Source organism: Chrysemys picta, chromosome 2, assembly GCF_011386835.1.
Source record: "Chrysemys picta bellii isolate R12L10 chromosome 2, ASM1138683v2, whole genome shotgun sequence".
NCBI lineage: Eukaryota > Metazoa > Chordata > Testudines > Emydidae > Chrysemys > Chrysemys picta.
In genome coordinates this window covers 188,582,532-188,607,691 of record NC_088792.1, presented here as the reverse complement: position 1 = coordinate 188,607,691, position 25,160 = coordinate 188,582,532, and the positions used below count along the sequence as shown (strand labels likewise).

Below are 25,160 nucleotides of genomic sequence, written 5' to 3'. Positions count from 1 at the left end.
TTAATTTTTCATTGTAATAAGCTGAGAGTCTGCAGTGTAGAGTGTTATCTCACCACCACAAAGCAGCCCTAAAGCAGCCTGCTTATTGACATTTGAAACTGCTGTATTAAATTAAAAAAATAGTCCCCTTCATGCTAATAGTGCTGATAGATTCTGAACAGCTGCAGGGCTTTTTGTTGTTTGTCATTTTAACACTGTTTTGTATGTAGCTAGAATCGCACAGTGTCTCGTTCAGCTTGGTGTCATTTAAAAAAGACATTTGAGCTGACAGCCAATTTTAAATATTTGACCTGATAGTGTAAAGGAGATTGAGTTAATACTGTTTTCTGTTAAATATTAACTCCAGAGCTATTAATCATATTCTTGGTATCACATGGCTTTTCCCCACACATAATATGGGGAATCTTATGTCACATGGAGCAAAACGATCTAAGAGTCATAGGTGTCCAAAAACTGAATGACAGAGGCCCAGCAATTAGCTTCATGGCAAATTATGCCTTCTGAAGGGTGCATTTGAGACTTAATGCCCAGTATCTGGCCTCAGATTTCTAAAGGTTTGAAGTTAGCATGAACATAAGACATAAAGGTAAATGGTGTCAGATACATTATGCTTTACCATTACTCTCCTGTTGGCTGATGACCTGCCACAGCCATGACAAGGGAACCCACTGGATTGGTCCCTAAGCTAGAAGAAGATGTCTTAATAATGCAAGCTGATATTTAAGGGGCCAGGCTGCTGGTGTAAACTGGTGTGCCTCCATTGGGTATGTCTAGACTCTACGCTGCAGCTGGGAGGTGTGATTCCCAGCATAGGTAGACAGACTTGCGCTAGTCCACTTGAGCTAGTGTGCTGCTAAAAATAGCAGTGTGAACATAGTGGCACAGGTGGTGGCTTGGGTGACCTGCCTAAACTCCAACCCAGGGGGTCGGCAGACTTGAACTCGGGTGGCTAGCCTAGGTTTCCACCAGGGCTACAATGTCCACACTGCTATTTTTAGCGTGCTAGCTCAAAGTGAGCTAATGCCATGCTGGGAATCACATCTCCCAGCTGCAGTGTAGACATACCCAAAGACATCTGTGGAGCTATGCTGTGTTCTTGACCAGATAAAAGTCATGAAAGGACTGTAGGGATGGGGATATCCGTTAGCCGGTATGTGAAGCCCTTCTTAGCCTTATAATGTGACAAAGCAAATACTTGTAACTTGTTTATGGTCTAAAGAAATGCCCTGGTTTCCAGGATAATAAACTGATGCCACAAACAGAGCATCGAGTAGTGAATGGTGATAAAACAAGAGACAGACCAGAGAGGAGAAAAAACGCCCTTAATTAATTTTTTGATGATGTGCATAAAATATATGGGACATGATCGTCCCCTGTGTAGTCATTTGCAAAATGAATGTAAAACACCATCTTTCTGACCAGTAGCCTTTTATACCAGCTTTGCACAGATCACTAACGGACTGGTCAGGTAGTGGAGAGTCAGAGCCATGGTTTCTTCCAAACTCCATTTGAAAAGTATCAGCTAGTGCATATTACCAGCTTCTGCTATTCCACTTGACAGAATTACACATGCTGGAGAGAAGCAGATACTGGATGGAATGTCACAAATACGCTACAAGTCAAGTAATATAGCCATCCATTCCTGTAAAGAGACTAAGGTCTGATAAGAAAACTAACTGTAATGGTTTTCATCTGCTCCTTTCTGCAGACACACTCATCTTTACAAATGTGATTCTAGCTCTTCTGGGTAATTCCTTGAAAACAAAGATCCCACAGGGTCTAATTCTCTACACTTGAACCTGGTGAAGACATTTATAGTTCTGTAGAAGTGGAGTAAATGCTACTATCGTGATTTGGTAGCACTTTTTATTCTCATTTTACACACTGTAAAAGGTGCAAGGCAGTGGAGAATCAGGCCCAAATTCTTTAACAATTTCAGCATTAATGCTTTTTTTCTCCTCTCCCAGTACAATACCTATATTAGTAATGAGATTAGCAGATAAACAGTATTTAACACTGGGGACCTTTCTATTACACTGGAAAAACACTTTGGGGGATTTAATAGACAAGATTTAGCTGAACTAGTTCAGAAACCTCCAAGTACATGTCCAAATAGCCACTATTTACCTGGAGACCTCATAAATTAAGAGGTGCACAAAAGTTGGTGTAATTGACATCGGTAGGCCAGGGTAAGTTGCTGTAGCTTGCATGCTGATGGAGGGGGAGGAGGTTGTGTTGTAGCAAGAAAAGCAACAAACGGGGTGTAAGATTAAGCAGGACCCAGACTTTGTCTTTTCACCTTCTTACATCATCGCATTGGTTACTTTTCTGGCTATAAACTCACTCTTCTGCCACACCACATCCTGTAGATTACACCTACTCATCATTGTGGGGCCTGATCCATCTCTGTATTACTCCAGTTGTATACCAGTGTGACTCCACCGAACACAAAGTTAGCATGTCAGTGTCGGCTGAGTCAGAGCTGCTTTACATCAGTTGTCTGACAGCACAAGCAATGGAGTTACACCAGGGTAAAGCTGGAATAAACCAGTGGTGAATCAGGCTCGCATTGAGGGCTGAATCCTTTCCCTCTGTTCTGCTACTGAGACAGTGCAAAGCAGCTGGAAAGCCAGAAAAGGGCAGTCAAGGATTCCCCCCGTGCCAGGGTATCCTCAAGTTGTGCAAAGCTGGGATAGTCAGCCTCCCACACACACTTCTGCATAGAGGGCATACTGGGGCCAAACCTTCAATTGTCACAGCTATAGGCTGCTTTAAATTATTCTGGGGGCCTTTTCAGCCCCAGGCTGGCCCAGGATCAGAATAGTGGAAAGCCACCCTCCTCAGCTGTAGCAGCGATAAGTTTGGTGCAGCTGAGGACTGAAGCCAGAGTTATCGATACATAACTTTCCCCACCATTTACTTTGCTAATAAATATGGCCTTGACTGAGTTGCCCCTTTATAAATGTGCTGAAGACAGAAACAAGGAAATATACATATTGCTAAGTGAGGAAGCAAAGGTGTGCACTGCAAAGGGTGTGAAAAAGAACAGCCTGAGGTAATAGAACAGTGGTGGGAAACCCACATGTGGCCCATCAGGGTAATCCCATTGGCCGGGAACGGCGAACTGCAGCCACTGAGAGCTGCGGGGGGCTATGCTTGCGGATGGTCAACGTCAGCAAAATGTCTCGCGGCCCGCAATCAGATTACCCTGGTGGGCCGCATGCAGCCCGTGGGTCATAGAATCAGTGTTCTCAATGCTTCCCCCACCAGCCCCATGTGCCACCACTTCAACATTGACACCCTAAGATTCATAGGGTGTGTCTACACTGCAAGGTGGGAAGGTCCCAGAGGTTGGACTGCAGTCCGAGCCAGAATGTCTACACTGCAGTTAAGCAGCCTCTCAGCCTGAGCCTCACGAGCCCGGGTCATCTGGCATGGGCCAGCTGCAGGTGTCTAATTGCAGTGTAGACATACTCACAGATTCATAGTTTTAAATGAATGAGATACTGCAAGGGTTATTGAGCACTGAATTGTCAGTGGATTTATTTGGAATTACTTAGCACAGGTGTTTCTCTAACTGATATATTGGGAAAATTCAGTATTCAGTGATCCTCGTATTTCCAGCTGTGCCACGCTTTGTGCTCGTACAGTGAACCTAATGTAAAACACATGAGGATCTTGTGAAAGGTATTTTCTTACAGTCTATGTGCGTCTCTGTTTATTGAGGTGTGTTTCTTTGGTCCTGAGTTTTCATAAAGGGTATAATATGGGTTTTATAAAGTTGTCCTTGAACCTAGAATCTCCTTCCCTGCAACCAATACATTCCGAACCATGCTAACTAGCATGCAGCATGTGAGCAGGTGAAAATAGGAGGAGAAGGAATCTGACAACAGCCCATTATCCATAATACATGCATTTTGAATGGCACTTGTGCATCTATTATGTACGTAAGCATGTTTTTACTAGTAGCCCAAGAAATCTTGAAGCAAGTGTTGCAAGCATCTGTGTGTAAAACAATATAAAAGGAGCAAAGTTAACAAGGGACTAGGAGGTTGTAAAACAAGGGTAGCAGAGTGCATTCACCAGAAGTAAAAACTGAGAGCGTTAAAAGAATTTAACTATAGCTAATATACGCACGCATTTTAAATGGACTGAAAGCTCTTTTAAGGGTTCAAAATCCTCAAACACATGCATACACTTGGAATTGAATTGTTAGGTCACGGTACCTGGAGATATTTCATTGGTATCTACTCTACCCTAGCAGAATAGTTATTTTTATACCCTAACAGATATCCTGTGATAGTGCCATAAATTGCCAGCAGTGCCTAAGAGCTATGAAAGTCTCTGCAGGTTTTTATTTGGGCAAGAAGATAAACCCTCACATGAATCCAAAATCACTGCTCTCTTTATTTAAGTTTGGGTCTGGCTAGAAAAAATATGTTTATTCAAACTCCTTGAAGTCATTGAGGCCCAGATTATTAAAGGTGTTAGGCATTACTGTGCTCAGCATTGCAATGCCTAACTGATTTAGGAGCTCAAATCTCATTTTCAAAAGGGATTAAGACATTTTGGAGCCAAAATCCCATTGATAGTCAATAGGATTTAGGCTCTAAGTGCCTAACTCCCTTCTGCAAATGACATTTAGGCTCCTAAATCAGTTATGTGTTGCAGTGCTGAATGCTTAAGTACCTTTAAAAATGTGGGCCATAGAGGCCTACCTGGCCCTTCTAATTTATAGTTCACCTGACCTTGGAAGTGGGGGTCTTTTCCCTGTGAACTGCATATGTGCTGCTGGATATCCAGGAAAGGCAAAGTCCTCTCTCCCCTCTGAATTGCCTTTATTAGAGAGAGGCTCAAGATTATTTTTCATGGTCAAAGGTCCGCTGAAGTTGCAAATTCCATACCAGTCACCCTTCATGTTTCAGAGAGGGGCATTCTCTCCTGACTGACAGGTACCGCCTCTTCAGCACACCTTTGGGGCAGGAGATGGAGGAAACAATTTGTCCACAATAGGAGCAGATTTCTTCTCGGTATGCAGAGTCTGGACTAACATTCTCCAGGAGTTGGCATTGGTAGTTTGGATCCAGCTTGTGATCTCTGAGAGCTGGCTACGACTTGTTGAATATTTTACACCCATTGGCTGGGTAGTAAGAAGCAGAGATTAAATACAGTTATGTAAAAGAAAAAAATAAATGAGATTCCTGGTCTTTCAAAAAAAAAGTGCCTTATTATCAAAAACTCCTTGTCCATAACAATATTGTCATTTATCTTTGCAATTTTATTTCTGTTGAACTCTGAAAGCCCCATCTCCACCTTATTATTCTTGAATTTACCAAATGTGCAGACATTTATCAAATGGGCCATCAGTAGCAGTAGAAATGCAGTAGTACATCCAAGTTAAAATTTTTGCTTTGATTACTACAAATCCATGGAGCCCTTGGGTCCAAGGCTTCTACTGCAGCACAGCTATTTGCAAATAGATTTTTATAGCACATTAGTGCTGAAGGAGAGTCCAAAGAAAATAGTCCTTTTCAATATTAAAACCAGCTGTGACTTTCTTGTGCTGATGACTCATTCATTTTTTTTATAGGGTGGGAGAACTAAGCAAAAGACACACAGAGTCTTATTCAAGACGTTGTTTGTTTTGCAAAGGGTATCCTAGCCACAAGCCAACTTGATCATACCAATATGCAACTCATGTTTATTTAAAACTTTTTTTCTCTTAACAGTTCCAATTATAAAAACAGAACCCAGTGATGACTATGAGCCTGCTCAAACCTGTGGACCAATGACCCAAGGATTAAATCCTCTCTCTAAACCATACTACAGCCAGCAGATCATGATGCCTCCTGATCCTGGTTCGTGCCTTGTGGCTGGCTTCACTTCCTGTCAGCAGAGAAACACTGTGATGTCATCTTCCCCCAACTCAAGCCCCAAGCTGCATGATCTTTCATCTTCTGCTTACAAGTGCATCACCAACCCGGGCCACAGTCACCTAGGACTTCAGCAGCCCGCTGGAGGTGTCCCCACCGTACAGGAAGTGCCAAGGTCTATAGTTGTGCACCCAAGTTCTCCAGAGCAATCATCTCTCATCATGCTGCAGCCGCAGGTGAGTCAACATCTGAGCAGTAGCTGTTCCCTTGGTTACCAACAAACACTCTATCCCAACAGTCCCTCTTCTCCAGTTCCATCCGTTACCCAAGAGCCAACCTATTTGCAGTCCTGCAGTCCAACTCACTCATCCATAATGGGTCAACAGCAGCACCAACTGCCGAAGGTTCAAAGAAATGAGTCTCCAACAAACCAACCACTGTCATTGCCAGAGTTGCATGAGGACAGTAATCATAATTTGGCCCCTATTCCTGTAATGATCAAGCGAGAACCTGAGGAATTGGACCAGTTGTACCTGGATGATGGTAAGTCTTCCACAGCTGTAGAGGTTTGCATTCAACCATATTGCTATATCAGTGAGTTCTTTTAACCCCCTTCACAATTCTGATGGAAGAAAGTGCGAATTAACAGCTTTGTGGAATGGTGCAGAATTTTGCTCTGATGTTCTCTGTCTGAGAAAGAGTTCTTTAATTTTGTTTGCAATAATGAAAGTGTATTTTTAAGCATTAAATGCTGTTAGTCACTGTAGAGCTAGCTGCATGACCAATAGCTACATTGCAATAATCTTAACCAGATGGTCTTGGTTTCTGCCTATGCCAGTGACCTGTGGAATGGCAGTGAAAACATATTTAACATTGTCCTGTTCGTAATGCAATGAAACTTCAGATATACAAATCTGATAATTGGAACTAAATCATAAACTGCTCTATTTCAGCTGAGAAAACTCAAATTAAAAACTGAAGCATGTCCTTCAGCTGATGGCTTTTCAGTCTGGTAGCATCTGCAGTTAGGGCTTTTTTCTTTAGTTCCTACTGTAGATTTGTAGCCAATGTTTTTTTTAGTTTGTAAGATTTTATAGATATACACCCACACGCACCACTCAAATGTTAAAATGCTGTGATGAACTTGTCAGACTTCGGTTTCCAAAGATTTATTAACAGAACATAATAAAGAGGGTAATCTGGAATTTGATTATATGACCTCCCTGAACTGTGATTTAGCACTTACCGCTAAGTATCCCAGTAGTATTCTGAACCTTCACTTTAATGCAATATGTGAGCTCCCTTTCAATAGCAATATATTTTTATATAATATACTATGATATTTGGAAAAGGAATGTCTTTGAAATGTCTGTATTGAAACTAATTGGTACCAAAGAGCTTCTGAATGTGATTGTCTTTCAGGGAGAAATTATAACAAAAGACAATTAATTTTACTTTTTTAATATAATTTTGGCGACAGTTATTCATTTGATTTCAAACTGCATGATACTTGCTGAATTAGGATAAAAACATTAGTATTTTTGAGCTTGAATAACAGCATTTTGCTTTTCAGTTCTGAGAAAACATCTTTCCTTAATAGAGATCCTAATCAGTTACATGACAGACAAATCGAAGAAATTTTCCTAATTAGGAGCACAGTTCATTAAAGTTTTACATGGCTGTTACACAATTTCATTGCATTTCTTTCTATGCTGAGGACAGGCTAGTCTTCATATAGACATTGTCCATTTTTTCCGCATGCATACTGCCATGAGAAACAAGATTAAAGCTGATGCAACCCCCAAAATGAAATAAACAAAAAGTAAAAAGCCCTAATCAAATGAAAGATTGATAGAAAACAAAGATTAGCCAGGGTGGGACTGATCACAAGATTAACAGCTAAGATCTTCATATAATAATCTTGGAGATTCAATCCATATCAGTAGCCGTCATGTAACTATGCCTCTAGAAAAGCACCACATTACCCCTCCACAAATTATACCCATCATCTCCTCTCTTCCTTTTTTGTTTAATACAATTTATTTATTTTACGACTAATAAAAAAATTAAAAGGATTACTTCGGAAGAGAGAAGTATAGGAATATCAGAACTCTCTCATTCTGAGCCACACTGATAGGTTGTGCAATTGGTGCAGTCCCACTGGGAGAAACACCCCCTCAGTATTCAGAAGGGTTCTCTGCTGCTCCTCATTGGAGGGGCATGGTTGGGGCTCAGGAATATTGGATGCAGGGATGCACAGATTCACTACCCAGAACCCCCTCAGTGAAGAGGCGCACAGCAATCTCAGAATCTGCTACAGCTCCTAGCTTGCAGTAGATGTCACAGGGCTACTCTGTTGATGCTCTGTGTTCTGGAAAAGAGAATTTAATTTCCCCACCCCAAGCTTATTTTCTCTGACATAGCGTAAATGACTTTGCCACAGTAGTTATTTTGCAATCTCCGATCACTGTAGCCAGGTGATAGAATCCATACTTCAGTATGTATCATGCTATTTAAAGCCATTCTGTGACCAGCCACAGAACTAGAGACAGAGAAACAATCCCTGCTTTTATTAATAGTAAAAGAAAATACATGACTCTATTGTTACCCTACTTCCACAAATTAAGGATCACTCTCTAAAAGCAGTGGTAGTAAAATAATAGATATATATACATATTTAAGGGACAGAGGAAATTCTCCCAATTGCATCAACATCTGACTCCCAGAAATATACCTGAGAAACTGACAAACTTTTCTCACAACTATAATGTTATGTCTCCTTTCCCTCCTCATCTCTTTCTTTCCAACTGATTTACACTGTTTACTTCCCTTCCTGCCAGTGGCAATTTTATTGATGCTTATTATTTTTATTATGTTCTATGTGCTAGTGCCAATAATAATGTTTTGGTTTACGTATGGATTACACTTTACATTAAAAAAAAAAATTCACATTTCACCAGTGCCACCTCGAACACTATCAGTCCCCACTACGGTTAATCAGAAGTTAAAGTAGTAGTAGAAGTCTGTCCTTTTAGGGTTGCCCCATCTTCCCTAACTGTCTCATTGCTTGCAAGTGTAGCGAATAATTTTTATGAGGTTGTTTCAGTAAAGAGCCACCTTCAGATTATAGAAGGATGGAATTTTGACCTACAGGCACAGTTCAGAAGGGCAATCTCTCTTGGTTTCCCAGTTATATATTACTCACTGAGATTGTGATACCTTTGCTCACAGTGAATAGTGCATTACATCATGAATTGTTTTACTGAAGTAATTGGAGCCAACTGTAGGCACTAATTGTAGGTACTCACCACTGGGAGTAAAGATATCACAAAGTGGGTCTGATTAACTAGGAAAAAGACCCTTTTGTTTGCTTTTGTTTGGCTGCAGTTAAAATCAAACCGTCATCATTATTTCCCATTAGTATTTTATGCATCTTCAAGCGTGGTTTGTTTGTTTTTTTGGAGAATTATGTAGACTGTATGTATTTTGTAATAATATTTTGAAGGTGGAAAAGCAGAACACCAGTCAGACCAAGGAATAAGGAGCCAATTTCATCTTTATTGTTAATAGATTAAAATCACCTTCTATTTATAATTTAAACATTCATTCACCCATGTCTCCTTCAAACTGTTATAGCTAATTAAACTTTGTTTCTACATCTTTGTGTGAATAAACAATACAAAATCTGTAAAAATAAGTTAATTTTAATGCACAGCATTCCTTCCCTCCTACCCAAAATACACCATCCAACTCCCCCTCTCCCTAAAAGTAATTTAATAAAATCTAAGAAATCAAAACCGAAGGCCCTACTCTGTAAAAGGAGACATGCCAGTGATTCCATTAAGCCCAATAGTAACTTTTATAGCTATTGATTTTATATGGAAGGCGCTCAGATACCACGGTGATGGGTGGCAGTGTAAAACCCTAAAATAGATAGACAGCATGCTAATGTGACCACAGGACAAATTAAAAATCCAACCCTGGTTACACAAAGTGACATTTGATTCAGAGTCTCACAAACTTGCCTTTTCTTTTTCTGGTTTGATTTATATATCCCTAATTCTAATACATTTTAAGTAATCTTGGACCTGGAATAAACAGAAGTTTTCCAGGTTTGAAGCCTGTGGGATCAAAGCAATATTAATTCATTTGGTCTGGAATAGGTCCAGACTTAGGCCATCTACATCACAGAGGTCCTTGTAAAAAAGCAGTCAGTGTGTTTATATAAATATATGCACTGTATATGATGTTTCAGTGTTGGTGTAATGATACTCAGCTAACATGGTATAAAGAAAAAACCCAAGGAGGCTTCTATTTTGGCAAGTAAGTGTTGGTTTTGGCAATTTCATTTTAAACAAAAACCAACAGTAGCCACCTGGGCTACTGATTCGATTGGTAGCCTGTTTCAGTACATGAATATCTGTCTCAAAAACATTTATAAAACCCTTGAAACTCCCCTTGAAAAATCATATGAGCTATATGTGAATATATTACTAATATTGACGTGTGTCTGGCTCAGTTAGCACTTTTGTGTCACATGATGCTGAGATTTAATCCCAAACAAGACTTTGACTGACTCCCAATGCTGACACTGCAGTAGTAAGGGCTGAGGTACTGTTTAAGGTGTTGTCCTTCAGATGAAAGAGTTAAAATGAGCTTTTATCCCTGTCTCTGTTGGTCATCCATGAAATTCCATATTTCTTTGCAAAAAGAGTAGGAGATGCCCTCCATGCCCTGACCACAGTCCTTATTCGGTAATGCAAGTGGTAATGTCCAAGACACTGTGTGTGGGAGATATTGCTGATTGCCTAATGGCTTCTCCCTTAGCAGTATTGAATTCGGGGTCTGATCCAAAGCCCAATAAAGTCAATGGGTATCTTTGATATGAAAGGTGCCTTATTAAAAGGACAGAGGTATGTCCCAAGCAGAGGCTCCTATACTGGGGAAAGGAGAAGATTTCATGAATTGCACGAGGATCTAACCTGGGAACAGCTCAGACGCTAGGGTGATAGGAGCTATAGAAAACCCTACAAGACAGACAGACAGCTAAACACAAATTCTATTCTGTTAAGTGTTTTCAGAATCATTGATTTATCAGCAATGAGTCTTCAATACAAAGCCAGGCAGAAGATTGTTCACAGGGCTCAAGATAACTGCCACATGAAGGAGAACTGGGCCCAGGAACAATTAGCTATCATTGGCTTGCCAGGCCACTGGAGTACAAATGAGCTATACAGCCATTTGCAAAACAGAGCAGAATTATCACTAACTAGCCAAAGAGTCAGCTGCTTTGGGGAAATTAAGAACTGACCTGAACTTTTTCCCATCCCTGGAACCAAACATTATTTCATGTACTGAGATGTTAATGCTTGGTTAATGTTTATTTTACACTTTTGTATGCTTTTCCTTCCTGGTCTGAGTCACAACTTGTGCCAAAATATCGCAAGAAAGTCCATTCTGATGGTATTTTCAGTTCAGTTTTGCTGACCAAGATGGCTTAGAGAAGTTTCCAAATTTTTGATTGCTTTACTCAGATGTTAGAAATAACCCTTTGTGGCCATAAGCAGCTCAGTAGAACTTAGTCTGTGGACTGGACAGGCCCTTGGTTAAAATCAGAATAGGGGTGGCCAAAGGTCACCTTCCCTGCCCTCACTTCCCATTCCTGTGCCTAGTGTAGCTTGGGTGGAACAAAGAATTGAGCCCAAATCTTCATATTGCAAGGACAGAGAGAATTCAATTAGGTGTTTTAATGCCAAGAAACGTCGTTAGGGTTATGATTGGCACCCCCGCTGGCTGATACATTTTTTGAGCTGCAGCAGAATGACACTCAATTGTGAAATTGTTTCCTGCTATTAAAAACATCAAAGAAATGGCTTAGCATTCATTGGTAATGATATCTCTGCAAGCAAGAGGGAAACACATTGGTACCAACAGGAAAGGGATTTCATTGTGATCTGTCTTCTCAACACATTTTGACAGTTATTATATACTCTTGCTCCCAGTTTTCATTTTAATAAGTACCGAGACAATAACAAATACGTTTTAATACAAAAACAATATTTATGTTTTGAATAAAGGTTGTGCTTGAGCTACAAAGTTCAAGTTCGAAACTTGCCCAAAGCCCATGACTGTTTGGACTCAGACTTTTGGGGTAAAATTCTGGCCCCACTGGTTTTAAAATTTGTTTCCTAGCACTTTTCCTTTGGGTCTGATTCCAGATGCTATGGATTTTAAGAACTCTCATGTGCTGCTTTGAATGTTAATTCCTCCCCTCCCCCATTTTGTTTGTTTGTTTGTTTGTTTGTTTAAATAAAGGGTTGGCTTCTGATCTTGATGCTATTGGATGTGTATGTTTAACTCCCTGCATAGTGACGAGAATATATACATCATAAACAAAGAAGTGTCTGAATTTTTCAGTATGTGGCTGACAGCAATTACTGAAAACACATCATCAGCTTCTTTTTAAAACAAGTAGGCTTTTGCCCCCATAATTATCTCGGTACAGCTGAGTTTTATCGTTCTTTGACCATGAATGCACTCTTTTCAGCTTCTTTTTTTTAATCTAAAAAAGTAAATTGGGAGCATTAAACTCCCAATAATAAGTAAAAGTGGCAAAACCACCGGTAAAGTGTTAGTGAAAGCTGCAGCCTCCCCAGCCATTTCATTTTAAACACGGCTCTTTTAAAAATAACTTTTGCAGTAAAAGTTTAACCTGTGGATGTAATATGAGCTATTGCTAATGTCATTCCCATGAATTGCTTATATTGTCGCACTGTTAGATGTCTGACAAGTCCATATATCTCCGATACAGTATATATGAAATTCGGTTGCCTCTAAACCATATGTTCATTTTTTATATTCCTGTATATTTCTGAAGTGCACGTGATTTGGTGATATAGTTTATTTGAACAGGAACTGTAGCAGACAGAATTATTCTTTTGCTGAAATGTATCCTTTTTCATACATTTCAGCTTTGTGATTAAAGTGATTGGCTCTCAAGGCATTAAGTTTAGTCTGGTGCTGCCACAATTATGCCTTTGAAAACTTCTGAGTTCACTCTCTGATTTCCAGTAGTCCAGATGTCATTAGAACAACATGCAGGTAGTCTACAAAGTCCAGTAATACTGTCTACACTTCAGTCTGGATATGAGCTTTCCCTCCCTCCCTGTTGGCCTGGTCTAGCAGCTCTGGGGAAAAAACAAAAAGCTTTCCTCATGGAAAGTTTTACTAAACCTGGTCCCATGCTTGAGTCAAGACCCTTCTCATTTCTAATGATAGTTGAAGGTGTACATGCTACTGTGGTAAAACATGCTGTGTCGTTAACATTTAGGATGTAGGTGATATCTGATGGGTAGGAGAAATAATATAAAGGACTCAAATAATTCATTAGGGTCAGACCTTTAGTGGACGTAAATGTCTGAGTTTGAGTGGTAGACCATTAAACTAAACCACGCATGGTCAGGATAGCAAGATTGCCTTTTCACTGTTCATAGCAGTCTTTGTGAATAGAATCTCCCTGGAGCCTCAGAAAAAGAGAGCCTCCAAAACTGTAAACGACAAAAACAGGTGTCATTTCCTGATTCCGCCCAGTCCAGTGCATGCAACCTATTGGTGCTAACATTTTAGATGCTGTGTGTTGTGAAATCTAATGGTGAACTTTGATTTTATTCTTTGAACATTAGCACAAGGTCTTTAAGAGTCCAATTCTTCAAGGTGTTGAGATATCTTCTGAGATTGGTTGAGTGTCCTCAACTCCCATTCACATCCAGGGCTGCTGAATGAGGGTATTTTGCGGCGGCAAGGGCAAGCAGGCATCCAAAAAGAGGAAGGTCTCAGTGGGCAGTAACTTGCAGTAGGGATATCCTATGATATTTTTAGTGTTCAGGAAACAACACTTGCATTGTGTGTGCCTTTGCATTAAACATTCCAGGCCATTAAGTGCACGCTGAGGCTGTGTCATACTGCGTCTCTTCAAACTAAATACCAATTTCACTCTGCAGCCCTGGTACTCCCTGTGCAATTAAATGGGGAAAAAAATCACGTCTCACTTCTACATCTTATTCATTCTCTTACTTCCATAGTAATGGATATTGGCATTGGTGTTTCAAACAGGAAGGGGTTTTTAAAGTTTTCTTAGGTGAGCTGGGGAGAAGGACTTGCTGCGTTTCAGCTTCAGTAACATTACGTCTACTTATAAGCCTGGCCTGGTGCCAAAGAAAATTTGTGGCTTGCAGAAGCAAAGACTTTCCTGAGAAAGCTTTGTTCGGATGCTAGCGCTCATTTTTGGAATATGATATTTGTTTAAAAGATTTCTGAAGAGTGTCACCATTGAGCTGTGCAATGTTAGCTGGTCAGGAGTTATTATCGTGTGAGCCACTTAAAGTCCCAGTACTCTAATGCCCTGACCCTTCTTGACAAAAGGTATCTGGAGAAGTTGTTTCAGAAAGAACCCTTTTCTCCATTGACTTGAGTATAAAAGAAGTAACACATAGATCCCTGCTATATCTAGCAGGAGTTAGATTTAACAAACATAGAGCCCAATCCTGCCAACACCTAGGCATATGAGGAAGTTTACACCCGTAAATAGTCTAATTGACTTCAAGAACAGTGAACTTTGCTACCAGTTAGCAAGCTATAATGTTATTAGATTACTAAAAAGCAAAAGATCTGCTCCTATTCCTGCTTAAGTCAACATTCCCTTTGGTTTCACTGGGAGTAGACCAGGCCCAAAGCTTGCAGTTAAAATGCATAATAGCCACATTCATTGAAATCTAGTTGTTGATAGACAGTCAAAGACTGGAGTCTCTTTTGGGAGAATTCTATGCAGCATAGTTGATTGTTTCATCTACATCTGCTTGACAACTGTGTTTTTTCAGTCAGACCTTTGGTACAGTAATAGACGCTGTGTGCTTGCTTTCTTTGCAAGGCTTTATGGCAGCTTGAGCATCAGTCGTCTTCGGTGAGCTACTTGATAGGGTAACTCCTGTTCTTTCCTGTCTCAGAGTTTTCTGAGGGACTCTAATTGTATTGCCACCAAAGGGGAAGCTGTTTTCCCTGAGCTACTGTGCTAAGAGGAGGTTTATCACAAAGAATCACCCCCTACGCCCGCCTTGTCCTCCACATCTGGGAAAGGCTGCCCAGTGTTAACATTGTAAATATCAGCAAATAAGCCATGTAGTGGGAAAGCATGGGCCTATATCTCTTTGACAAAATTAGCTGATTTCAATTGCAGACCAAAGAGCCTACCCTGGGGCTCTGCTGAGGTGACAAAGACAGACTTTGAGGTTGAAAAGGCCTTTTAGTGTGGTGTGGGTTTGTTGGTTTTTTTTTTTTTTAAACTTATCATATTTTTTTAAAATACCAAAGAGTATTAGGTGAAGTGAGATGGTGCTGAAAGAATATACAAACACTTGAGTTTTATAGTCCTGGAGCACCATATTTGTAGTTCCAGTATTCGGACTACCTTGAAAAACATGCTGCAGGCTACAAGAAGGTCATAATCAGTGGATCAAATCCTGCAATTTTGCCTTGGGTTATAAAACACAGCCCCCAAGCAAAATGTAAGGAAATGGGCCACAGAGTTCCCCTGCACAACCTCTTTTTTTCATCCCCCTGCAGCAGAACCATGATTGTTCCACAGAATTTTGGCCATAACATATCCAGATAGGAATGGCGGAGGCAGGATTTCAGGCTCTGTTCTTACTCAGCAAAACCTCCCCTGTAATATGGACTTCAGTGGAAGCTTGGACTAAAGATTGTAGGGTTTGGACAATGGACTAAATTCTGTCCCCGTGTAAGCGTTTTGGGGTCTGTGAGGTTGAACCTGACTGATAGTGGAATGTGACCCACTTTGACCAGTTGAGAGCAGAAATTCATGGATACCAAATAAATAACACCTACTAGAGACTGTATAAGACAGAGAGGGAGGACATGCTGCTGCTGCTTGCTTTTGTTGTTGTTGTTACCTCTGAGGCTTGCAGAAATATGAAAGTGCAAAAGATTTATTAGAAACAAAACTAAAATGATTAAAATAAAAATAATAATAAATAGAGATATACTTATCTCCTAGAACTGAAAGGGACCCCAAAAGGTCATTGAGTCCAGCCTCCTGCCTTCACTAGCAGGACCAAATACTGATTTTTGCCCCAGATCCCTAAGTGGCCCCCTCAAAAATTGAACTCCCAACCCTGGGTTTAGCAGGCCAATGCTCAAGCCATTGAACTATCCCTCCCCAAGTCATATTTATATACTATTGAAAACCTTTCCCTCACAGATTTGAATGTGTATGTTGGGGGGGGCGGGGTTTCCTATTCATGACTGAGCTCGTTGAAAATTCTCCACGTTTATTGAAATTCTCCACATGTATTGGAAATATGAGGCCAGGCAGATACCCTGTACTATGGACTTTCTGCTGTCCTTAAACTATTCCAAAACTGAACTACCAGATGGCAGTTCTGAAACTGGCTCCACACTTTCAAATGCAGATGACTCTATTACTGAATGTTTTCCAGACATTTGAGTATTCACTAATCAACTATTTTCATGGAAAATACAAGCCAACTGTAAAGTTTATTTCTTCACTAGTATTAATTAGGTGTTTTCAATCTTAAATGAGAATAAATTAGAGCTCTAAAGCATTCCAAGATTTAAACATAGACTAATTACTTGAAGACTTTTACCTCTGTGCATCTGGATTATCCATTGATGACCACTCCAGACTGAATCGCTTTATAATAGAGAACCATTGTACAAGCATTACTAGTGAGGTGAAATGTGCTTGTCTGACCTAAAATGAGGGTGTGTTACACTTTAATGTCAAAAGAGACTTCAAGGGGAACTGTTATTATTCATGATAACTCATTTATATTGCTTGTTGATTTTGTTTATTTTATATTTAGATAGACAGACAGACCTTTCCCCATGCCATTAAATGTTCTGTGGCACAAGATTATGCGTGCCTGATTCTGATCTCACACCGGTGTAAATCAGGAGTAGATCTGTGGAAGTCAGTGGAGTGATAACAGTGTAAAACTGGAGTTCAGAACTAGGCCAGATGTCTCTTCTTTGGCAGGAGAGTCAGCCACAGTACTCAGAATCATGTGGAAATATCCAGAGTGTTTTTCAGTAATGTAAATAGTTTGGGAGGCGGGGTTTCATATGCAGGCAGGGGTGAATTTGGTTTTTGTGATAAAGACTGATAGCCCTGGCTGGAGCCAGGTATGTTTCTCTCAAGCACTGTGCATGGTTCTCTTTGAAAAGGGCTTCTGGAGGCAGATCCACAAGCCCAGCTTCAATCCCAGCCTCTTTATGTCTATTTAAACCAGAATAAGTGATGGGATTATTACTTTGTCACACATGAATGTCAGTAAAATTGACTAGAAAACTTATCGGAAAACGGAGAGAAGAAAAACTGATTCCAAGACAGAAAGTCTTAGACTTCAGCAGGAATGTGCACTCCTAAATGATCATACACAAGCCAGCAATGGCTGCTCTGGAGGACTTTCCAGGAACTCAGCAGCTGCTTCCAGCAATCCATGCTAGATGTCTGCAGCCCAGACCAGAATTACTGCAACCTGTTCCAACTTTAGACTCAAAACTAGAAACACTGGGTGAGATTCTCCGTCGGCATGAATCAGCGAAGCTCTATTGATGTCCGTGGAACTGTGCTGATTTAGGCCAGGTGAAGATCTGGCCCATCCTCTGCTAGAATGGCAGAGACTGAGGAGAATAGCTCTTTGAAGAGATGTTAAAGCCTCTCTCTGCCAGCAGAGAATTTTGAGTGTTGCAGAAAGGTTTACAATATTTTGATGATAAAACTGAAGACTTGGGAAAAGGTTACAGTTTTGAAACCTAAGTCTAAGTTTTGCAGAGGAAGCTGAAGGAAAAGCCTGGGAAACAGACCATTATTTTTTATAAATCAATGTAGCAAATGGAGATATGCTGATGGGAAGGCATTTCCTCTATTGTTTTGGCAATCAGGTTGGTTACACATTGAGTGATAGGCCAGATTTTCATCCTGTGTTCAGCATAGCTCCATTGAAACATGCATCTGAGTCATCCCATTGTAATCAAGTTTATACATGTTTGTAAGATCAGATCTGTGTGGCGGGACCCTTGTATTCAAGTGGAGCCTGACTTAAGTGGGGTGCCACGCTGGGACAAGGATCTAACTGCAGTATCAGGCCCTATATTTGGTGATGGATATAAGCGTGTGTGTTTGTGTGTTTATATATATTTACTTTATTTGGAAAAAGATATCTCTATTTCATCTACAGTACCAATATTTTTGCCATAATGCTGTAAAATGTAGATACACATTGTAAAGTTTAAAATGAGAATATATGGCTGGTTTGGCGGTGAAACTGCATGTTGGTATAATTTTAGGGGAAGTGAGAGAGAATATTAATAAGAGGAAGGGGAAATAAAACATCTCCATTAAAAAAGATGAACAAGGAAGCATGAGATGTGGGAGGAGTAGGGTAGCATAAATGTGTGTGTGATGGGGGAAATGGATATACATCGGAGACTGCACTAATGAATAACAATAGCCCGTGATTTAACTGCTATGGAAAATATTATCTAGAGATGATAATATCAGTGTGGGGGGGAGGGGGGAATGACAGGGGGTGCATTGAACATAAAAGGATTTAACTAAACCAATGGGAATTAAAAAGCCACATTAAATTACCTTTATAGAGAGTGGTTGGGCTTAGCGCGTGGGTGGTGTTGGTGGTCTGTGATATACAGGAGGTCAGACTGGATGATTTAGTGGTCCTTTCTGCCCTTAAACTCTATGGTTCTGTGACTGATTGTCACGGACTTGGGGTAAGTCCAGGATGACCTGCTCTGGTCCCATGTAAGTCACACAGGAAAAATGAATACAGCCAGGAGCAGCAATGGCCAGAGAGTCCCTGGTAGCATGAGTCTGTGGAGCAGCACTGCCAGCGAGCAGTGGCCAGAGCCACAACAGGGTTGCAGAGCCTCTGTACAGATGATTCTGGCCTCCTGAAGATATTTGGGGATCCATGTGGTTTGGGTAAGTTTTCTATGGGGCAGAGAAGAGCAAACCTCCTCCTCTGATCCTGGCAGGATAATTTGGTGTTATCTCTGCATGGATATCCTTTTGAGATATCCATGTACAAAGTTCCCTCCCACAGCTTTTCAGCAGGAGGGTATAATGTGGCCCAAATAACTCCAAAATTGGATAAAATGGTGGAAAATTGCTCTTTGAGCAAACAAATACTAATACAGTCCAGTCACACCTCACTTACTGGCAAGCACTCAAATCAGCTTTAAGGGGTCACATACAGTAATAGAGTATTCACACAAAAAGCAAAGAGAAAAAACAGAAAAAGTAGATTTTTTTATTGATTAGATGGCTCACCAGTTAGAAAACATGTAAAAAAATATTAGAGATGCTTATCACATGAAGGAATTCTAGATGAGAATAAAGACAGTTAACCTCTGGAAAGGCAGAGAAAGCTTTAACATGTACTAACACCAGAGCATATGGTTGGAGGAATGAAACAAGAAATCTCCTTACTTAGTAGCTTTAAAAAGATGAAACTCAAAATGCAGTTAGGGCCTGATCGAAACCCTGTTGAAATCTTTCCATTGACTTTGATCGGCTCTGAATATGCCAAATCTGGGAAATAATAATAATTGTCACAAACAAATAAAAGTTTTGCAACATGTTATCATACATGATTTTCATCTGAATCCCAGGAATTCATTATAGAAAGATATTTAAATAAGATAGATTTACCATCCCCACCATTGGCAGAGAAAAAAATTAGAACTTGAAAAAAAAAGTATACCATCTGCTTAAGTTTTCAAAGCTATATTTAATATTAACTCAGGGAAAGCACCTGAAAGGAATGGTATGCACCAGAAATTCTTAAGTGCTTCCAGACCAAAATCACCCTGATACTTACTAAGGCATTCATCTACATAACTGAAAAAGAAAGCTCTTCTCAACAGTTCAGTTTAAGTACTACTGGTATCTCTGTCTTAAACCAAGCAGAGAACCAATGAAATGTGAACAATATTCTTGAACTATGACTGTAAAATATTCCTGCAAATTGAAACTTTAAGGCTTGAGAAAGTGTTAACTAAGGCCGCCTTCTGCAAGTTGCTGTGTGCAAGTGGAGCCCTGTATCCGTATAAGACAGCTTGCTGAATCAGGGCCTAACCTTGTATATTCAGATCACACAGGCTTTGTAGCAAGGCCGAATTTATTGGAATAATGAAAATTACTAAGGACTCAAACAACAAGAAGAAAGAATCTAAATGCTGAGAAGGCCTTTCATAAGGTGGAGTGGGATTGCCTTCTAACAACACTAAACACTTGATTTAGTTTTTATTTTTTAAATGGTTTAAATCAATATATAACAAACCTATGGCTAGAATTAGAAACATAAACATATCATCCTGCTTTTGTTTGGAAGAGGGTTCAAACAAGGCTACCCACTTCCTCTCCTGTTACTTGTGACCTTCTTGAGAGCCTTTTGATCAGCTAATTTGAGATCATCCAACAATGTCTGGCATATTGGTGGTTGAATATAAAACAATGCTTTTACTGTGGTTAAATTTGGCATTGAGCAAGGGCCAACGCAAGTCCTAAGTCCTCACTTAAGCTCTATTTAAAGGCAGGACGTAAGTGATTCGTAGGGCTTGTGAGGGCCTCTGAATAGGGCTTAATTTCACTCTGTATTGTGGATGATATTCTACTTTACAGCACAATCCCTAATATGCCCTACATACTTTCATTAACTGAAATTTTAAACTCAGCAAGTTATCAGGATACAGAATTAAAACAGGAAAAAACAAAATGATAAACTTAAATTGAGAGGGCCACACCATTGAAGAAAAAACATAAATTCTTAAAATTATTTTAAGAACTCTTCTTCAAGATATGAATATTTTTTCAAGTTCTAATTTTTTTTTCTTTGCCAGTGGTGGAGAGAGTAAATCTATCTTATTCTAAATATCCTTCCCTCTCACATACAGTGATGGGAATCAGAAGTAACTCCCCTGAAGTCAGTGAAATTACAGTGTTTCATAACTTGTGTAAAAAGAGAAGAGAACCAGTCCTCCTTGCTTTTATTCCAATAGGTGGTCTCTTATACATATTAAACTATTTCAAATAACATGCAATGGTAACAGAAACAGTGTATTTAGTCTCACCTGGCATATTTGCTTGTATTCATTATGGGCCTGTCCAAAGCCCACTGGAGTCATATTACATTAATATATAAAGGTTAAGGGTATATACAATAATCTGAAATATGATCTGTGCACAATGGGGATGATGTATAGATACTTTGGGGGCTATCACTTTGACTGTCCTAACTTTCTGTGCCTTCAAAAAAATGTTTTTTTAAAAATTTGGTGTAAAATCCATAACATACACGCAGCACTCCTACAGAGTCAACTGGGTTCTAATTGTGAGTAGTACACATATTTTCAGTGGCAGATATACAGGCCTGATTCTGATCTTCTTTACACTGAAGTAAGTGGAGTTACCATACACATATTTTACACCAGTGCTCGTGAGATCAGAATTATACCCACAGCCTATAGAATGTTACCAGGTCCAGTGGTCATATGTTTGCATTAGCATAGCTTAGTATGGGCATTAGAAGTATCTAAGGCTAATTCATTCCTTTCTCAAGTCTCTTGAATTTCTGTATTCATTTTCATGGCTACAATATGGAAACCATAACATTACCTTAATGTTTTTTCTTATTGAATGTGGGATTATTTGAGATCATTCAGTGCTCTATAATGTTTTTCTTGCAAGCAGAGATCCTTATGCTGTATATGTACAAAAACTGCATTGCAGCTATCTACAGCCATGACAAAGAGAGAACATTAAAGCCTCTAGCTCAAAACATTCATCCTTGCTAATCTGGCCTGCAGAGACATTAGCTAATCAAGGCTTGATACTCAGTACAATAGGACAAGTGCAGTAAAACTACCTCTGTTATCCCAGTGAGCGCTAAGAGTTATCATTCCCATGGCCAAATTACAGGGTTTGTTTTGTTCTAACAAGGCCCACAGCATACAAGACTATCAACCGTAACAATGAATCTGATGTAGTGTGTGTGTTATCAACTCCCTAATAACTGTCTCTCTCTCTCCTTTTTTTTTTTTTTTCCCTTTCCCACCCCATTTGTGTGAATTTGTCCCCTGGAACTCTTCTCTATCAGGCCCCTGCAGCTGCTGTTATTTTAGATATGGCAGGAAGTAGGTACCGGAAAACAGCAAGAGCTCACAGCACTCAGAAAAATCTAGAAATTCCTCTGCTTTACCCAAGGCTCTGGCTCCAATCAAAGCCAGTTTAAAAAAAAAAAAAAGAAGGCGCAAGCAGACAACTGTGTCTGGGCTGTGTATGTCAGAACTGAGGTTTTAGCCATCACCTTCTGCAGGGTACTCCAGAGTTATTTGATACGGCTGTGTAAATCACAGAGTACTTGGCTCAGAGAAAAGTTCCACTTCAGTTACACTGTAGAGGTGGAACTGACACGTGTGCAGAACTGACTTCTGCTTGCACAGTCTTTAACCAGCTGAGAAAACCCCCTTTTGAGTCCCCAGAGACAAGTGCTTCTAAAAGCTCATCCATTTTTATGCTATCCCCTCTCATGTCCCATGTACACATAAAGAGGATCCGTTTACAGGTTCGTCCAGTGTGTTTCTCTAAATGCATTTAACATCGCTTAGAAAAACACACTGGCCAAGGGTACTGACAGAAAATACATGGCAAAGTCTCTAAAGCAGAAAACTTACATCACGATTGTTATTGTTATTTGAAAGTTTGGATGGAATACTACTTAATCTGCTCACTGCAGAAATTTGTAGCCATTTTGAATACACTCATTTTTGAATCAGGCTACCTCTAAAAACTGACTGAAAAAAAAAAAAGAAGAATGTAAAAAAGAAACAGACAGTTGATGGGTAACCCCCCTCCAAAATCTTGCACTTCAGTAAGGGATCTAGTAAAAAAAAAAAAATTAACCACCCCTTAGTCCTCCAAAAGATGTCACCTTTAGAACTGTGGGTTTTTTAATAAAGAAATCTTGATATTTGACACAGCAGATAAGGAGGAAGACGTCCGCCCACAGACATCTTACACCATTAGCAATCTAGTTAACATCTGTAAATGTTTTAGGGAGAGAAATTACATTTTAAGACGTTTCTTTTTTAATTGCAGTCTCCAGATGAGATTTGTTAGAGCAGGGAAGTGTATCCCGTAGCGACTGATGTCAATAGTGAGCAGTCCCTAAAGCTAGCCAGGACTGGGAAAGCCATGCTGTTTGCTGCTCTTGGCACAGCTCCCTGCTTTCACAATGTCAAATTTAGACCCGCCTTTATATGCACTTTCAATTTTTTTTCCACAGTAGCTGTTGCCAGCAAGCTGTAAACTACCGTATATCACTCAGATTTAAGAACCTAAACTTTAAAACAAATTAAACTCTTGTTGACATTGTAATAAAAATCAGAATCGAACTGAACAGCTCGGTAAAAGTGCACTTCAATTATTTTATAGATTTAAGATTGTTTTCTAGGATTCCCAGACTCCCAATACAGCAAAGTTATTTCCTCTTGGCAGATCACTGGGAAAAAAAATTGTTCAAGGGATAAACTTATGTGGCAGACACTAGGTTGAAGCCTAGAGGGAGGAAGTGGTGTCTCCCCAGCACCTGTAAATATTTGTTCTGTGTCTTGACCAGAAGAGCCTCTCATCCATACTCTGAAAAAAAATTCAAGGTATTTATTTCACGAGTAACAAAAAAAAAAAAAAGTTAAAAATGTTCATCTGGCGAAACTTGGCTCTTAATTATGTGTCTACGTGGTTTTTGAAAGAAAACAGCAAGATGAGTCTGATCCACCCTTTAGAACTCTATCCAAGTGCAGGTAAATGCATGTAGTGCATTAACTCCCTATCACTAGTGTCTATTCATCTTTCATCTCTATACTTAGCAGTAACGTTTGATATTCTTTTATATTTTTTTTCTATTCTGTAAACTGGAAACAATGGAGGTTTCCACTGGTTTAAATGCCAGGTTTCCATTCTTTATAACATTTCCTCTCAAAACAATTTGGAATGAAAGTATTTCAGATATGTGAGTAGACAGAAGCTACTGTCGATAATAATTTGTTAAATTAAATACTGTTTCACAAAAGGTGTGGTGTACTGGGAATGCTATAGCATGGAGCAAACACAAATCAGTCTACACAATCTTTGATCACAGCCTTTTTTGCAATCAACTTTTTTTTATTACACCAATAAAGTACCTTCTGACTTTTCTAGGGCCCAAACCTGAAATGTTCTGAGTTCCCAATTACTTCTGTGGGAGTTGAGGATGCTCAGCACCTGATACGATCCTGTTTTTACTTCCTGTCACAAGGTTGTTTCTGAAGTTAGGGCCAAACCTTAGACACTTGGGCTCTAAGGCTATGTACCTATGTCTATATTTAGGCACCTTAACTAAGCATTCTAGTTTTCAGAGGTGCTGAGCATGTGGAGTTCCCATTGGAGAGTTGGGAGCATTCAGCACATTGCAGGAGCAGGCCCCAAGTTTGTCATTATGGAGATTCTCCATGTCAGGTGTATTAGAAACTGGAGGTGGTTATCCCTTCCGGTTAAACTTCTGAGTCCATCACCCCAAGTGACTTAGCATTCTGATAGACGCAGCCAGTTTTACTCATTGTGTAAATAGATTTTTAAAAAGAAAAGGCTACTCATATAGTTTTAAAGCTCTTTCACGCAATTTTATTGCCTAAATTGTCTCTGAGTCGATCAAAGTGCATGCTGAATTCCCAGTAAGTTTTTGTGGACTGCAGAATCATAATCCTTGCCAGGGGAACCCCATTGTAACTTTTCAGATCCCAACATGGTGAGATTTTTGAGTATTTCCAAGTGCTCAAGAAATAGCAGGACAGATTGTTGTGGCTGATTGTAAGTGATTGTTTAGAAAATACAGTGGAAGTGTTTTGAATTATGTTCCAGCTCTTTAAGTGTGCTTAAAAAAAGAACATTCTATGTCTCTCTTGTTCAAGTGCCTTTTTCCTAGCTCTTCAAAGATGGAAGTCGTGTAGCAGGTTTGTCAGTGATTAGATCATGTGGCAGAATAAATCTCTCCTGTGAATATCAGGGCACTCAGCAGAGTTCTGTATGTAATGCTTCAAGCTAGCAAGGTAGGATGGTGAGTTCTTCAGTTCTTACCAGTCAATGGAGCTTATTGAGTTTCTGCAGCCAGATCTGGTGTTTACTATATGCCAATA

General features: G+C 39.8%; 1 protein-coding gene across 7 annotated transcripts in view; it reads left to right on the top strand.

The window, feature by feature from the left end:
- Positions 1-25,160, top strand: part of NFATC1 (nuclear factor of activated T cells 1) — a 147,342-nt gene that overhangs the window by 105,035 nt on the left and 17,147 nt on the right. For 4 of the 7 annotated variants that reach the window (XM_005281442.5, XM_008164438.4, XM_005281443.5 and 1 more), the window contains exon 9: positions 5,730-6,416. In XM_005281442.5, coding sequence (XP_005281499.1) covers positions 5,730-6,416 — 687 coding nt within the window. The remainder of the gene's footprint in view (positions 1-5,729; positions 6,417-25,160) is intronic. The other 3 variants (XM_065585117.1, XM_008164441.4, XM_065585118.1) reach the window with 1 other exon arrangement.